Here is a 15,273-nt window from a genome sequence, read left to right as displayed (position 1 = left end):
TCTGTGTCTTATTCTGAAGACCTTGCTGTGAGACAGGGGCCATGATGACACATTTCTGCTATACAAGTGCGATTCATTGCTTTTTTATGTAGTTATATTAGGCATTGATGTCTTCATCGTTTCACTTTTGTACGTACCATTGATCACTGTGGCTTTACAAAAAAAAATTACTACCTTATAAGGTATTTGTGTGCTTGTGTATAGAGACACACATATACAGACGTGGAAAAAAATTGAGACTACTCTATATTTTTAAACATCTGCTTTTTTAAATGCTGGCAGAAGGCTATGCTGAGCAGCAGGTTGCTTCCAGGTTCAATATTTCTAAGAGAGCAGTACACGAGAATAAGGTGAAGCAGGAGACACTGGGAATGACCAGAAACCAGCCAGGTAAAAGGCAGAGGTAACTTTCTAATGGCAGAGATGACAGTCAGCTTTTGCAACAGTGCCTCCTAAATTGCAGGATGACCTCAAGTGACCTTCAAAAGGAATGGGAAACATTAAAGTGCAGGTGTGAAGTGCACTGCTAGGAGAGTTAATATCAGGCTCCTCGAAGCAGGACTGAAGTCCCATAAAGCAAGCAAGAAGCCCTTCATTAATGAGAAACAGGGAAGAACTAATTTGCAAAAAAAAAAATATTCACAGATGCACAGCGTTAAATTGAGAAATGAGGCTCTGCATATATACATGTATCTGTGTGTGTGTGTGTGTGTATGTGTATATATGTGTAAGCATCATTAAAACTGCCAAATCTATCTGCTACTTTATGCAGACTTCACATAGCTGCTTATGTGCATTCTGCTTACCCAAAGCAAATTTGCACGGTTGTTGTATTTTTCGCTTTTAAACCTCTCCCTTTGCAAGTGGTGTGTGTATGAACTGCAGGTAGCACAGGCCTGACAGACGGTAAGGCCCGAGCCTTCACATCTGTCTGTCTCTACAGCCTTTATCTGCCTTCCTTAAAAAGGCACATAGGATGAAAACTTGAATCTGGTTGATCCGAAGCGGCACTGTGTGTCTCTGGCCCATATAAACACACGACTGACTGTGGTGAGCGTGTGGGCGGGGAAGCGAGACAGGAATCCGTACAGGTTAGGAAACGGTGACGTGGACATGCTCAAAGAAAGACAGACAGAGAGAACAGGAGAACGTAGACTCGTGCCACAGGTGAGGCGAATCGACATCAATATTGTTTTGCGCATTTTTAAGTAACTAATAGAGGGTCATTCTGAAGGCATAATGCCATTTACCTAATCGACTGCAATACTGCTTTTCCTGATTAAATGGTATTTTTTATTTTGCGTGATACAGAATGACAGCTGATTTTTCTATTCTCTAATCAATTTTTTACTATGAGCATAACTGATGTATAGCACTTTGACTGTTGTACATTTATCATTAAATTGCCTGCTTGTTGACTGAAGAATGGAGGTACTCTTCTTCACCCTGTTCATGCTGGTGCTGCTGGATGGCATCGGATCTCTGCTTGCCATGGTAATGATCTCTGGCCGTTTCTCTTGCTGTGCTTCTGCATTCTGCCTGATGGCCCCTTAATGCTGGTTCTTGTCGGTTTCTCTTAATGCCATGGACTGCAGCCTCACAGCGCCTGCCCAGAAAACATGCCCCTCTGCCCTCCAGGTAATTGAAGTGTCATTTGTTTGAATGTTTCTGTTCTTTTAAAACATTTTCTTCTGTTTTGTTCCCTTCTTTTAATTGTCTAAAATTTTATATCTGAAATGCTGCTTTTGTCTTTTTTTCTCTCTGTACTCTCTAAGTTCACTGGAAGCATGATGCTGAGTAGGCTATCTAATGCTCTATCACAACCACATCCTTAATTATTATGCACAGGGCTACCAGAAGTGGTGTGATTTCCTGTTATTGTCATTCTTTCCCTTAAATGGGTTCTTATGCACTGTAGAATGCAGCTCAGGCCACAGAGACTTCATAGTGCACAAACCAGCTCCACGGACTCACGGTTTTGGCCACTGTTTAGGGTTTGCATGCTTAATTCTGTCTCCTACCTCCAGGAACACACCGGTTAAAATGTGGATGCGCTCCCTGCACCTTGGACACCTTCACTGCTTTCAATAATACAGAAAGCAGATGCATGCCCTGCTACCGTGACTGCAGAGAGGGTATTGAGGATGCTGTTCATATATCTCATTCTGCACAGTCTCTCTGTTTCCGGGCTCTGCTGTCTGTGTCCACCAGGGGGTGTCAAATACCCCCACAGTGTTTTTTTTTTTTAACAAAAGACACCGATTTAAGTTAAAATTCAGGCAGTTCCTTGATTTGTTTCAAACCATCTCTCTCTTTCTCTCTATCCCCTGATTTGGTTTATTTTTAAGATAATGTCTGTATTTGCATGAAAAGGAAAACTTCAGGCTCACAGAAGGAGTAACATATAATAATTAGCAGCATGAAAAATTAAGTTGGCCAACCCTTAGTGGGTGCATTTGCTGTTGTTGTTTATTCCAGGAAATGCCTCTTTTCTCATTATTAATGATAGAATGACGTTCTATGTATCTACTGATATACACTTACATTTTGCACTTCCCAAGTCTTGAGTGGGTGTTAGAAGTACAAAAACAGCTGTGAGTTTCCTCATCTTTGTCATCTTTGGCAATGAGTAGAAAGTGACTTCTGAAGACAGAGCTAAATGTTTCCTAAAGATTAGAATTTATAGAGAAAATGAAGGAAGTGTCCTGGGGTCTCGACTTCCTTCAGGGAGTCTTGGCTTTCCGGCCATTATTATTAGTAATAATTGGTGTCTTAGCATGTTTTTTTAACCATGTGCTTTATGTTATAAAATTGTAAGTATACAATTGCCTATGTACTATATGTTGTTTAGATTGTAATCCTGAGTGTGTGTCTTCCTCCAGATTTACACATGGAGATTGTGAAAAGGTGCAGTGCCACATCAAACACTGTGTGCAAGTGTCAAGACGGCTACACCTGTGTCAGCAAGGACTCCCAGAACAACTGTGAAGTTTGTGAGCCCCAGCCGTCTCCATCAGGTGTGTGAAAATATTGCATCAACCTTGTGTGTGGGTGTACATATCAACAGCTGTGTGATGAAGGTGCTTTTCTAAAGGGACTCAGTGAATTGTCTGACATTTTGGCCCTTTTATGACAGCCATACAACTGGGATAGCATCTATTAACAATTCAATTATCAAATTGCCCCTCGGGAACAAATAAAGTTTTTTTATTTGATTTGATGATTTGATTAACATTTTACATAATTAAATTAAATAATACTCTTTACCTGAGTCTTCACAACACAGTCCAATTGCTGTTAGAGTCTCAGAGAATTATAACTCTCTTTGGGGGGGAGGGGGGTTGCAGGTTCTGCTGATGTTGTGTAGCTTCCCATCTCCAGAATATTCAGTTTCTTCCCAAAGTCCAAACACATGTAGTCTGATGAACTGGAGTTTCTAAATTGCCTTGAATGTGTATGACTTCTTCAGTTTTCTAAGTGCTTATTTGTTTTATGCATCATGTTCACATCCACATTCCGTAATTCTTTTAGGCCTTGTAAAGCTCATTACTACTAAAGCTACTGACCCAACTGCTTCCTGTGAGCCTGGTGCTTTCTACAGTGAGTCTTTTAGAAAGTGTGAAAAGCACAAGAAGTGAGTATTTATGAAGACATGGGTGTGTGCATGTATATACTTCCTGATCATTGACCATAGACATATATTCGCAGTATACGTTTATACAGGGTACTGTGTAAAATTGTTAAGCTGTCACAGAAAATGTTTAAATCCATTTACATGCATAGTAAGTGTATGACACAGTTTAGAATTAGAATATATGCAGGATATAAAGAATTTCTTCTTCAAGAAGTTACTGATATCCTTTTGGATGACTAGAAGAATCATCATTATGATTCCCAAGCCTCTCCTCAGGGGATATTCCATATTTTGGCTGAATTTTGTCCCCAGCTCGCTTTAATTAATAAATAAATAAATAAATTAATTAATTAATTAATTAATTAATTAATTAAGTCGATGAGGTATTGATTAGCCAATCATAGTAGGTTAGTGGTGGACTCAGCAAATGCAAGGGTATGTTGGGCGGTTACTGCAAATACTGGGGCGACTTCAGGAAAGGTGTTGAAAAGACTCAGCTGTCACACTTTGACAGATGTAATATCATAGTGTACTGATGATTATCTGTGTTGTTCAGCTGTACCTCCCTTGGCCTAAGCATTGAGACTGCAGGAAATTCTACTCACGATACAGTTTGCGGCAACCCTATAAGAAGTGCAGGTACAGCTCATGGTGCGTCTGCAACATGTTCCTGTCTCTGCTCATTTGTAGACACTGCTGGTCGTAAAATTCACTGTTTTTCATAGACTGGCTGACAGTGCTTCCCTCATACAGCTACCCGTCTGCTTCTGAGAAGGCTCTTTACAAGCCCTGTAATGCTGGCTCAGTAGATATTTTGTATGCCCACTTTTGTGAAATTTTAGGAAGGCTAAATGAGGGAGATATTACAATTTATATGCAATTGATTCATTTTATTTCATTTGAATTGAATTGCAGAGTATATTAATCCAATAGCATAAAAAACATCTTGCCACTGATGAATGCCTAATCTGAAACGTCTGGCATTGCTAAAATATATTTTAGAGAGAGTCCGAACATGGCTTGGGTCTCATACCCACCCAGTCAGTCAGTTATCTAATTGTACAAAGCATGCACCTGTGTAAACCAGTAGGGTGTGCAGGCTCCTAATCCTAGTACCTGACCATAAAATTCTCTCATTTTTTCCCAGAACGTGTCAACGATACAAAGTGGTGGCACATCCTGGTTGGAGTTTTTACAGTTTTTCTGTGTATAGCAGTTGTCCTTCGTTTGTTCTGGAAGTTGGAGGATGGAGCATGTTTAAAACAAAGTAAGATTAATTCCCTCCATGTTCCCATTCCATTCAGAGTTTCATACTGCATTACTGATACGTGATATGTGATAGGGCTAACCCCAGTGTTTCCCAACCCGGCTCTCGGGGACCACCAGACAGTTCACGTTTTTGCTCCCTGGTGGGGAGTTGGGAGGGAGCAAAACTGTGGAATGTCTAGGGGTCCACGAGGACCAGGTTGGGAAACACTGGCTTACCCAACACACCTTCTGTATTTTGCAGTTATCAAGATAAGTGCACCAGATGGCCACATGGTATGTGTGTGCTTTGTGTCATACTATTATTTAAATCAATATATATGTAAATATAATCATCATCAAAGTGGTTTCAGAAAGGAAATCATTGCCCTCCTCAGGATGCCAGCAAGAGTTTTGGAGCCCTCTGTGGCCAGACCCCAAACTACTGTGGCAGACCAGAAAATGACCATCAGCCGGACTGCCCTTTGGACACCTCGCTGGGCCCAGACTCAGTATCCCAAGGAGCCGGCAATCTCGGTACCCAGTAATCCATGATCACCTCTCTGATGGTGCATCTCAGAAATCCGTGTTCAGTGCTCTTAGGTCGATAGTAATAGTGATAGTATTAGGATAGCACTTAGTACTAGGATAGTATTAATACAGGGCAGTTCAATGCTCTCAGGTGGATAGTAATAGTGATAGTACTAGGAATACAAAGTAGTTCCCTTAATATTGAATTTGCAGCTATATAGTTATCATTAGGCATTAGCTTGCTGAATAATCATTGTTAACTGCTGTGTATCATTCTAGAGTTAATCCTAAATATTATTTACTGTGGTATGGTTATATCTTTTAACAAAATGTAATAACTGTTTCTAAGTTTTTGAGCGAAATAAAATACGTGAATAAACTTTCAGTGCTGGATTCATTAAAGATGTTATTAAAAAAAATAATAAAAGTTGTTCATTTACTTGGAAGTGTCTTTAGAGTGGGCCGAATCTGGTAACATGGTTGATCGTGGTGTCTTTCAGGTCCCTTTCATATTTACAGTGCAGGGACGGTTTTTGTCAGCCTTCTGAACCATGTTACTGGCTTTGAAAAAGAGGCAGAAGAAGAAAGAAAGGGTGAGAAGAAGACCAGCGACTGGTTGGGGCCGGCCCCTGTGCCATCCTCCCCCCCTGTGCACCTCTCCGAGGAAGAGAGGGATGGACAATCACACAGCATTTTCTTTCCGTCCCAAGAACAAGGAAAAGAGACTCATTTATCTAAAGAAGAGAGGATGTGAATGGGTAGATACAAGTGGAAAGATTCCTGGTCCAGCCAGAAACAGACCAATCAGCATAACTGCCATAGGACATGTAGTAGGACATAACTACAGCAGGACTTGTGTTTTTTTCCACTCAGCTCAGATGTAAATATGTCTATTGGTATTTAGTTTTTGTGTAATGTTTTGTAGTAGTGTGTGAAGATTTCACTTATAATATATTTTGTATTTATGTTTCTGTTATAAAATTAATAAACAGATTTTTACAACCCCTCTTGTTTGTCACATTTACTGCAACTTTTTAAACACAGAAGTTGACAGAAAAAGATTTTTTATTATAAAGAGTGGGAAAAAAATATAAAAGTATAAATCTAGGATTTAAAAATCATAGTAAAAATGACTTATTAGCAGTTAAAATTGACAGCTGTAACTCTAAAATATAACAGTAGCATGTAAGCAGCGTTTATGTATGCCATTAGCCATAGTGTGTATATGGAGTGCCTGTAGTGTGTGATTCTGTCAGTACGCCTCAGTGCCGTTCCACTTCCTCCTGTCGACTGTCACACTTCCTTTGTGCTTTTCTGTGCCCCTGTTCACTGCCTCTAATGTCATAATACACCCCCTCAGACTTATCAATTTGTCAACTGTTGCAAACTCCCACTCTCAGCTAGTAATTTTCAGTGTAACATGTTTCCAGTTTTCCACACACTTCCTGAATTGGCTTCTGGGCATCTTCCTCTTCCACGTCCCTGGGAACCCTGAGTCCTGTCAGACCAAAGAAATGGAGGTGGGTAAGTCTCATTGGTTAAAGGTCGGTGAATATCATACAACTGAAAGATATTTTTCTATGTTTTCTACATATATTTTTTGGTGTAGTATGCAGTCAGTGTGATGTTAATGGGGAAGCAGTTCACTCTGTTTAAATTTTGCTAATATAGAGTTTATAAGCAGGCAGTTAAGTTATTACGTTAAACATCAAATAAAGCATGACTGACCATTGGCTCTCCACTTGCTCAGGTGACACCGTGAGGCGAAGTTGAAACCAATCAGGAAGACAGATATGCACATACATACCACACATAGAAACAATAATGACTTTTCTGGGAGAGAAAGAGAAGAGAGTGAGAAAATGGAGCGGTTTATTAAGAATCAAATTAAATAAAGTCCAAAACAGAAAACCCCTTCAAATATGTAAAATGATTTGCAATACTATTTGCAACTTGGAACTTATTTCACCACCAAAATACAAGCAGTTTTAATCATTATATTCATTATATTACTTTGATCACTATTATGATCACCATTTTCAAATTAGTTAATTACTACAAAACTAATAGATCAACACGAAGAGCCATACCAAATCAAAACTGTTTACCTTCCTTTAAGTCCTTAATTGGGCTTACAGTAGGTGAATGTTCTGAGAAAATCTCAGAAACTTGGGAAAAAACACACACACATAAAAACAGTTCAACTTTTTTGTTTTGAAAATCAGATATTTAGGGTTAAGCATTCATCAGTGGCAAGATGTTTTTTATGCAATTGGATTAATATACTCTGCAATTCAATTCAAATGAAATAAAATGAATCAATTGCATATAAATTGTAATATCTCCCTCATTTAGCCTTCATAAAATTTCACAAAAGTGAGCATGCAAAATTTCTACTGAGCCAGCATTACAGGGCTTGTAAAGAGCCTTCTTAAAAGCAGAAGGGAAGCTGTATGAGGGAAGCACTGTCAGCCAGTCTATGAAAAACAGTGAATTTTATGACCAGCAGTGTCTACAAATGAGCAGAGGCAGGAACAATTGTTGCAGACGTACCATGAGCTGTACCTGCACTTCTTATAGGGTTGCCGCAAACTGTATCGTGAGTAGAATTTCCTGCAGTCTCAACGCTTAGGCCAAGGGAGGTACAGCTGAACAACACAGATAATCATCAGTACACTATGATATTACATCTGTCAAAGTGTGACAGCTGAGTCTTTTCAACACCTCTCCTGAAGTCGCCCCAGTATTTGCAGTAACCGCCCAACATACCCTTGCATTTGCTGAGTTCACCACTAACATATTATGATTGGCTAATCAATACCTCATCGACTTAATTAATTAATTAAAGCAAGCTGGGGACGAAATTCAGCCAAAATATGGAATATCCCCTGAGGAGAGGCTTGGGAATCATAATGATGATTCTTCTAGTCATCCAAAAGGATATCAGTAACTTCTTGAAGAAGAAATTCTTTATATCCTGCATATATTCTAATTCTAAACTGTGTCATACGCTTACAATGCATGTAAATGGATTTAAACATTTTCTGTGACAGCTTAACAATTTTACACAGTACCCTGTATAAACGTATACTGCGAATATATGTCTATGGTCCATGATCAGGAAGTATATACATGCACACACCCATGTCTTCATAAATACTCACTTCTTGTGCTTTTGACACTTTCTAAAAGACTCACTGTAGAAAGCACCAGGCTCACAGGAAGCAGTTGGGTCAGTAGCTTTAGTAGTAGTGAGCTTTACAAGGCCTAAAAGAATTACAGAATGTGGATGTGAACATGATGCATAAAACAAATAAGCACTTAGAAAACTGAAGAAGTCATACACATTCAAGGCAATTTAGAAACTCCAGTTCATCAGACTACATGTGTTTGGACTTTGGGAAGAAACTGAACATTCTGGAGAAGGGAAGCTACTGTACACAACATGGGCAGAACCTGCAACCCCCCTCCCCCCTCCCGTGGAGGTGTGAGGCAATTACACCTGGAATAAAAAAATAAGAAAAATAAGTTAAATTGGGAAGTACTGCATGTATGTGAAATATGGTTTTACACTACTTTTAGATGAAAGCTGTCATATTTAATTTATATACTGTTTTTCTGTAATCAGGATAATTGCATTACCGAACATCAAAACTGCTTAGAAGGAAACGAACACAGAGAAGGAGAAGGACATCTCTGAAAATGCAACTGAAACTTTGGCTGGCCTACAAACCCCAAATGAATAGCATGGAGTGATTAGATGTGCGATATCACTGCTGCCCAGTTTTTCCACACTGTTATAAGTATGTTCATATTTTAGCAGGCGATGGTGGTAGGTAGGTTCACTTGGTGGCACTGTTGCCATACCGTCACAGGGTTGTGGGTTCTCCTCATGTTGCACAAAGTAATAAGAACAGGGCAGCCATGGATCTGTTGGTGTGATGTCACGTGATATGTTTAGTTATTGGTCATAAAATCTCATTTTGCAAGTGTCAAGTGCATTTCTCTTTCGATGTCTGCCAGTTGCTGTTTTTCTGGTTGAGTGCACTTAATGACCAAATCCTCCAGTGATGAGGTTTTACAGAGAGATCATGCAACATAAAACCTGTATTATAAGTGACCAGTAAATAAAGCTGTAAGCTCCAGGCCCCTGTGACCCAGCATAAGACAAGCCGGTATGAAAAATGGATGTATGGATAAAGCTGTACAGTTTATGCATTAATTGATTAAAATTGAAGTTCTGACCCTAATCCTATTACAGTTTTTTCCAATCATTTTCACACTTGTCTCAATACCATGTCCACTTTTTCACAACACTTCACACAGTGGGCTGTACCAATACACACCTGAGCACATCACTTAACCTTTGGTGCAAAATGCCCTACAACCACCAAAACGTTTCACAATTCACCCAAAAGTGACTCATGCTGCCATAACCATGACAAATGCTGTCAGCCAACAACACTACTGGGGCACTCAATGTTCAATGGGCTAAAAAACACTAACAACTATATATAAAGTGCATATATAAAGTGTGGCTGTATCCTCCAGTTTGGCACAAATTACTGTCATGTTGCATTGTAAAAATAAAATAAACAAGAACTACTTTTGCATGGGAAAATTGTAATACCAACCAATTCTGAAATGCTGCAATATATTTCATTAGAAATCATGTAAGTGTTGCTGTTTCTTTTTTGCAGCATGTAAATATTTCATTCCTAGCAGAAAATGCCAATCCAAAGATGGCCCCTTTTGTACATATGGCAAATTGGCACTAACCAAACAAATTCCTAGATAGGTTCTTAGCTGAAATTTCAGGCTGGTGTGTGTTTTCATTCTGTTTTCCAGCTTCAACCACTGTAAAATGCTTGGGGTGATCTAGGGCAGGGGTCTCCAACTCCAGTCCTGGAGAGCTACTGTCCAATAGGTTTTCAATCCTATCTGGCTTCTGATGAGTCACACCTATACTCAAGTAAATACCAGGAACAGGTGTGGCTCATCAGAAGCCAGGTAGGATAGAAAACCTACTGGACAGTAGCTCTCCAGGACCGGACTTGGAGATCTCTGATCTAGGGGGATGGTGGTGGTCTAGTAGTTATGGATCTGGCTGGGCTCCCATTAGGAACCCCAGAAGATTGTGAGTTCACTCCCAGGAGGTGCCATCATTGTGCCCCTGAGCAAGGCCCTTGACCCCAACTTGCTCCAGGGGGACTGTCTCTGTAGATATAGTACTTCACTGTAAGTCGCTTTGGATAAAAGTGCCTGCTAAATGAATACATGTAAATGTTGTACTGTAATATATGTGTTGCCATACCCACTGTTTTTGCACAGATTACATTGTGTTGCCTTGCAAAAAGGAAAGGGACACTCCATGGCCTCATTTGTATAGATGGTGTAGATGATGTAGATGGTAACGAAGCAGCAAACAAAAACAAAATTAGGAAATTTCTGCTAAAAGCACAATTATTTGTGTTAGTGCAAGTGCATAGTGTCCTTTGTCTGTCAAAATGCAGCATGTTTCAATTGACAGTGCTCTAAATTTCATTAGGTTTTGACCTGAAAGTTAACTGTTTTGAACAGATTATCTAAACATCTGAAAAATCGGCTGTAGTTGTACAAAGTTTTGCTGGTGGCGAACACTGACTGAGAGAAGTATTCATGAAATTTGGGGGAAGTGGTGATTGAATGCATATTGTGTCAAAGCAATGCAAACGTATACATAGTTTAGCTCACATGGTCCAATGGTATGGTGCATGTGTTAAGTGTTTTGAAAAAGTGGACATGGTATTGAGACACGCGTTAAAATGATTGGAAAAAACTGTAAGTAAGTTTACTTCCTGAACTCATTCAAACTACAAATACATTTTTATATTCCCTTAGTTCTATAGGCTTGATACTTGCCAGTTGTGTACTATTTTTATATAATAAAAAATATTTATATCGTTCCATCCAGAGTTTTTAATGAGTTTTATCACGTTAAAAAGCATAATGAACAGCAAAACTTAACTCTTAAAATCAGCTGAAGGCAACACAGCAAAATAAGATGCCTGTATCAAAGTATGTAATCCGTAGCTTTGAAAATCATGCACCCTTATTTTAAAGGGCACTTTACCATGGGCTGACACATTAACGAGGGAAGTTTTAGACGTTTTTCAATAGCTTAATTGTGCGTTTAATCCGTTACTTCTAAAGCACCTTAATTTAAAAAGTAGGCATTGCTCGCCGTTTAGGGTGAGAACAAGCAAAAGTATTGGGTCTGTGTAAACACAATTCAAAGCACTTCTTATACAATATTTTGCTCCCCTGCAGCATTACAAAATAAAGTGACAGCAATTATGCGATGACTTTAAACCCGAACATTTTTACGAATTTCTCTATTAATTTCCCTTGTAGAAGAAGTCATTATAAATCCACGCGTGCACCTTTACGGGGTCTTTGAAGTTAAATGGTCACACCGGAACAAACTGGACTTCACATATCAGCAGTTTGAAGTTGGTGAGCAATCACAGGGTGTTACCTTTCGAAGGTGTGTCTGGTGTCTCGCTGGTTATACGCTCGCAGTTTAAACACGCCGTGTTTGTGCACCGGTACCCGGACACACACCCACACACGGAATTGTTAGTCGAAGTGCAGTCTGTGATGTACATCATATCTGCAACGACAAATACAGAGATGTTGTAAAATGCAGCGTAAATGTAGTATGCTGTACAAATGTGCGTAAGAGAGAATGAAATGAGGCACAGGAGCGTGACTTGAGAAGACGCTGAAAAAGCAGACATATTACATCAACTCTGTACAGTATGACTCATTTCAAACCACCATCTTAAGAGTTTCAGGCGCCAATATCGAAATGTGACTTTCACAGCGACCTGCTTACTTAGTAGATATTAATGAACACGGTTTCTACTTTTTCCTTTTTAATTTTTTTGCGTGCATGTCTGTGTGTGTTTTCTACAAAGATGTATTTTAACGTTAACGTAAATTTGCAGGCTATGCTAGTCCTATTCATGATAATAAGCTATTGCAGTGAATCATTCAGCATTGACGACTGATGATTTATGCTTTTTTAAAGCTCTCAAAGACAGTAATAATGGCTTTCCTGTTTCTAGTTATCGGATGTGCTAAATCACAATTTTACTTAATCCCTTTCTGTCTGACTGGAGCCCACCCTTCAGAAACAGGGGGGAAGTCCCTTCTCCAACTGTCTCATGTATGGTGTTATTTTTTTACTGAGACTTTTAAGATTCTGCTTATGTCTTGTAAAACCTCTAAAGTTTCTTTCTCAGGTAGGCAGAATAATTTAGTCACTAAGGCAAACTGGCAACAGTGGTCTGCTGACAAGAAGAGAAATTCGAATTCGAAACTTTTTTTTTTGACTCATGCATACTTTGATATAGTACTTACATTTCATAGTGCAGTCAAAGCATGGGTGACATTCTCTTTCCTTGTTGTATGTGTCCATATAAAATCCAAGACTGCACTTTTTGCATTTTGTGTTTGGGGGTTCTTTCTCACAGGAGTTCTCTACCCTGTGTCCTGTAATTTGAGGTCATCGTCGTAATTATAATCAGCAAAGTCTTATGTGAGGTTACATTTTTACAAAACAATGTTGCATACAAGCATGCACACACACAACTGTGATCGTTAATTGTCTGAGTTAAAGATTAAATATGCTTTAACAATAGCTTAATATTAGAGAACACCATCAGTCAACAATGAATACCGCACAGAATTAATCAGTACACAAGCATTAAACATTTGTTTTGTTGCATAAATATGAATAATTACCATGGAACTTAACAGCTATGAATGTATTCCACTTGTTGAATTAAACAAAAACATAGGCTATAGTATATTGTATACATACACAACACAAAACATTGCTCTGATAACAAAGTTAACTCACTTAACACTTACCTGGCTCACAGAGGTTACAGCATGTATTTTTTTTCTCGTACTGTGTTTGGTTGTCACACTGTAGTGAATTGTTAGGAAAGAAGACAGTAAAGCAGGTAAACAGGAACAGGAAAAAGATCCTGAAGACCCGCATCTCGATCTGTAGCTGCCAGAGAAAGAAAGAGCACTTAGAGAAAGAAGACATTGGAGGAAGATAGTCCTTTCAACAGAAACAAAATCAGCTATTTCACTGTCTCTCTTTAACAGCAAATCTTGAAGGCATATCTCAGCTGACTACAACAGCCTCATCCTTACACGTTATGGCACTGTGCGAGATTCATCAAGGCATCATACCATGTTTTACCAAAGCAGCTAGACAGACCTAAAACACTTACGAGAAGCAGAGACAAAATTAGATCAAATGAATTGAGATGGAGAGATGTGATGGACTAAGACTGATGATTCTGACTAAAGAGGCAATGATATGTTAACCAGCTTTTGTGAAATGTCAAAAGATGAGTCATATGTAGAGTTTTAATCACCTTTCTGACGACCCCCAAGATGGTATATCTCTCCATCTGTAAACGGTCCTCCTCCCCCTTGTTTTTAATTTTCTTTCCACTGCTCCCCAGCTAAGCTGCTATGCATGGTTTCTGTGCTGACATGGTGAAAAAAGCTGCTTTTGGGGTAACAGGTCAAAATTTTGACAGCAGGAGACTTAGTTGATATTTCTCGTCTGCCTGTTGTAACACAACTCTGGTTGTCTGGATCTTTTGCTGTTGTGTTCGGTCTTTGAACTCTCAGTCTCACCAGACTTAACGACTATAATCCTCAGTTCAGACAACGTGCTTTCTGACTGTGTTTGTCACACACTCTTGTTGTCATTCATCTCCTTAGGTGGAACTAAACTACAAGCCCACTGATTTGCAGATTTGCTCCGATATGTATATTAGACTACTGCTACTAAAGCCTGCTGGCGCTTCTGGGACACTGCCCACCAGCACAGGCTCTCCAGACGTCTCTGTCCTAAGCTTTTCTCTCCAGCTGGCTCCAGGTGAAGCTAAGTGTTCTTCTTGCCTTGGGGCTTCCAGGATAGACCCTTGCTGGTGATATTGTTTATGATCTGATTGGTTTTCTGTCGAAGAATCACTGTTACTGATGATGTTGGATCTGCAGGATCCTCCTTAAGCAGGCGTTAATGAATGTCTATATTTTCTTGATAGCTGGCATTGTTGTCCTTCACATCACTGGCCCATATAGGGCTGATTTAACGTTGGTGACCTTAGCTCACAGGAAGAATGCTGCTCTTACACTGCCAATCCTTGTTCTTGTGTAAGTGTCTGTGCCGCCTTGCTTGGCATTTATCATCAAGGTCGATAAAGCACTCTACCTCTTCTATAGTCCAGAGTTGACTACACTCTGATTGTGACTCTTTATACTCAATTGGTTTGTTGAACCAGAATCTTAGCCTGAATTTTTATGTTCTGGACCTGAAATGTCTCCCTCTGTTGTAGTCTCACCTTTCAGCCTGACTAGGTCAGTGCTGTTTGAGTTGGTATTGACAATCTTGAGGATACTAATGTTAAGATCAATTAATTGCAGAATCAATATTTAATGGCTTAAGTAACTTAAGTAAAATTGACTTCTTGATGAATTTCCATTCTAGCAGCTGTTCAAGCAATTAAATTTTACCTCAGCGCCTGTTGGCAAGACTATATGTAGTGTTTAACTGCTTCTCTTGGTCAGGGTTGGGGGGGTTATACGGTGTGCCCAGAGAAACACATGGCACAAGGAGCACATTTAATGTTATACATACAGAGTGGGGGTGGGATTTGAAACCCCAGTGTAATGCAACAGTGATAACCAGTAAGATACTAGGTCATTTCAACTGGAAATGGTCTATTGAAACATCTATATAAATAAATGAGTAAATCTCCTGTCACCTTAAAACTGTCAATGACGGCATA

At 39.4% G+C, this 15,273-nt stretch overlaps 2 protein-coding genes across 9 annotated transcripts; one reads left to right on the top strand and one right to left on the bottom strand.

Moving 5' to 3' along the window:
* Position 1: 1 nt before the first annotated feature.
* LOC111833950 (tumor necrosis factor receptor superfamily member 5) lies at positions 2-6,412 on the top strand. Of its 3 annotated transcripts, none has more exons than XM_023792703.2 (11): positions 2-1,167; positions 1,425-1,494; positions 1,596-1,638; positions 2,028-2,135; positions 2,883-3,017; positions 3,532-3,634; positions 4,191-4,273; positions 4,782-4,901; positions 5,145-5,176; positions 5,254-5,416; positions 5,911-6,412. In XM_023792703.2, exons 2-11 carry the CDS (start codon positions 1,426-1,428, stop codon positions 6,162-6,164), a joined length of 1,110 nt encoding a protein of 369 aa, XP_023648471.2. In that variant the 5' UTR covers positions 2-1,167; position 1,425; the 3' UTR covers positions 6,165-6,412. The 3 variants fall into 3 exon arrangements, with proteins under 3 accessions (XP_023648471.2, XP_023648472.2, XP_023648470.2); XM_023792704.2 differs by having other exon boundaries at positions 4,191-4,285; positions 5,278-5,416; XM_023792702.2 differs by having other exon boundaries at positions 4,191-4,285.
* Positions 6,413-6,457: 45 nt separating this feature from the next.
* LOC111833952 (tumor necrosis factor receptor superfamily member 5-like) lies at positions 6,458-13,973 on the bottom strand. 6 transcript variants are annotated; one of them, XM_023792706.2, is made up of 9 exons: positions 13,849-13,973; positions 13,328-13,472; positions 12,815-12,946; positions 11,928-12,062; positions 8,575-8,677; positions 7,964-8,058; positions 7,519-7,578; positions 7,139-7,243; positions 6,458-6,908 (listed from the first exon to the last, which is right to left on the bottom strand). In XM_023792706.2, the coding sequence occupies exons 1-9, from the start codon at positions 13,882-13,884 to the stop codon at positions 6,811-6,813; spliced, it is 909 nt and encodes a 302-aa protein (XP_023648474.2). In that variant the 5' UTR covers positions 13,885-13,973; the 3' UTR covers positions 6,458-6,810. The 6 variants fall into 6 exon arrangements, with proteins under 6 accessions (XP_023648474.2, XP_023648478.2, XP_023648479.2 ...); XM_023792710.2 differs by lacking the exon at positions 13,849-13,973 and adding an exon at positions 13,702-13,807; XM_023792711.2 differs by lacking the exon at positions 13,849-13,973 and adding an exon at positions 13,622-13,719.
* Between the last annotated feature and the right edge of the window lie 1,300 nt (positions 13,974-15,273).

This window comes from Paramormyrops kingsleyae, chromosome 9, assembly GCF_048594095.1.
Source record: "Paramormyrops kingsleyae isolate MSU_618 chromosome 9, PKINGS_0.4, whole genome shotgun sequence".
Classification (NCBI taxonomy): domain Eukaryota; kingdom Metazoa; phylum Chordata; class Actinopteri; order Osteoglossiformes; family Mormyridae; genus Paramormyrops; species Paramormyrops kingsleyae.
Note: the sequence above shows the minus strand (reverse complement) of the source record. Positions and strands in the feature narration are given on the sequence as shown.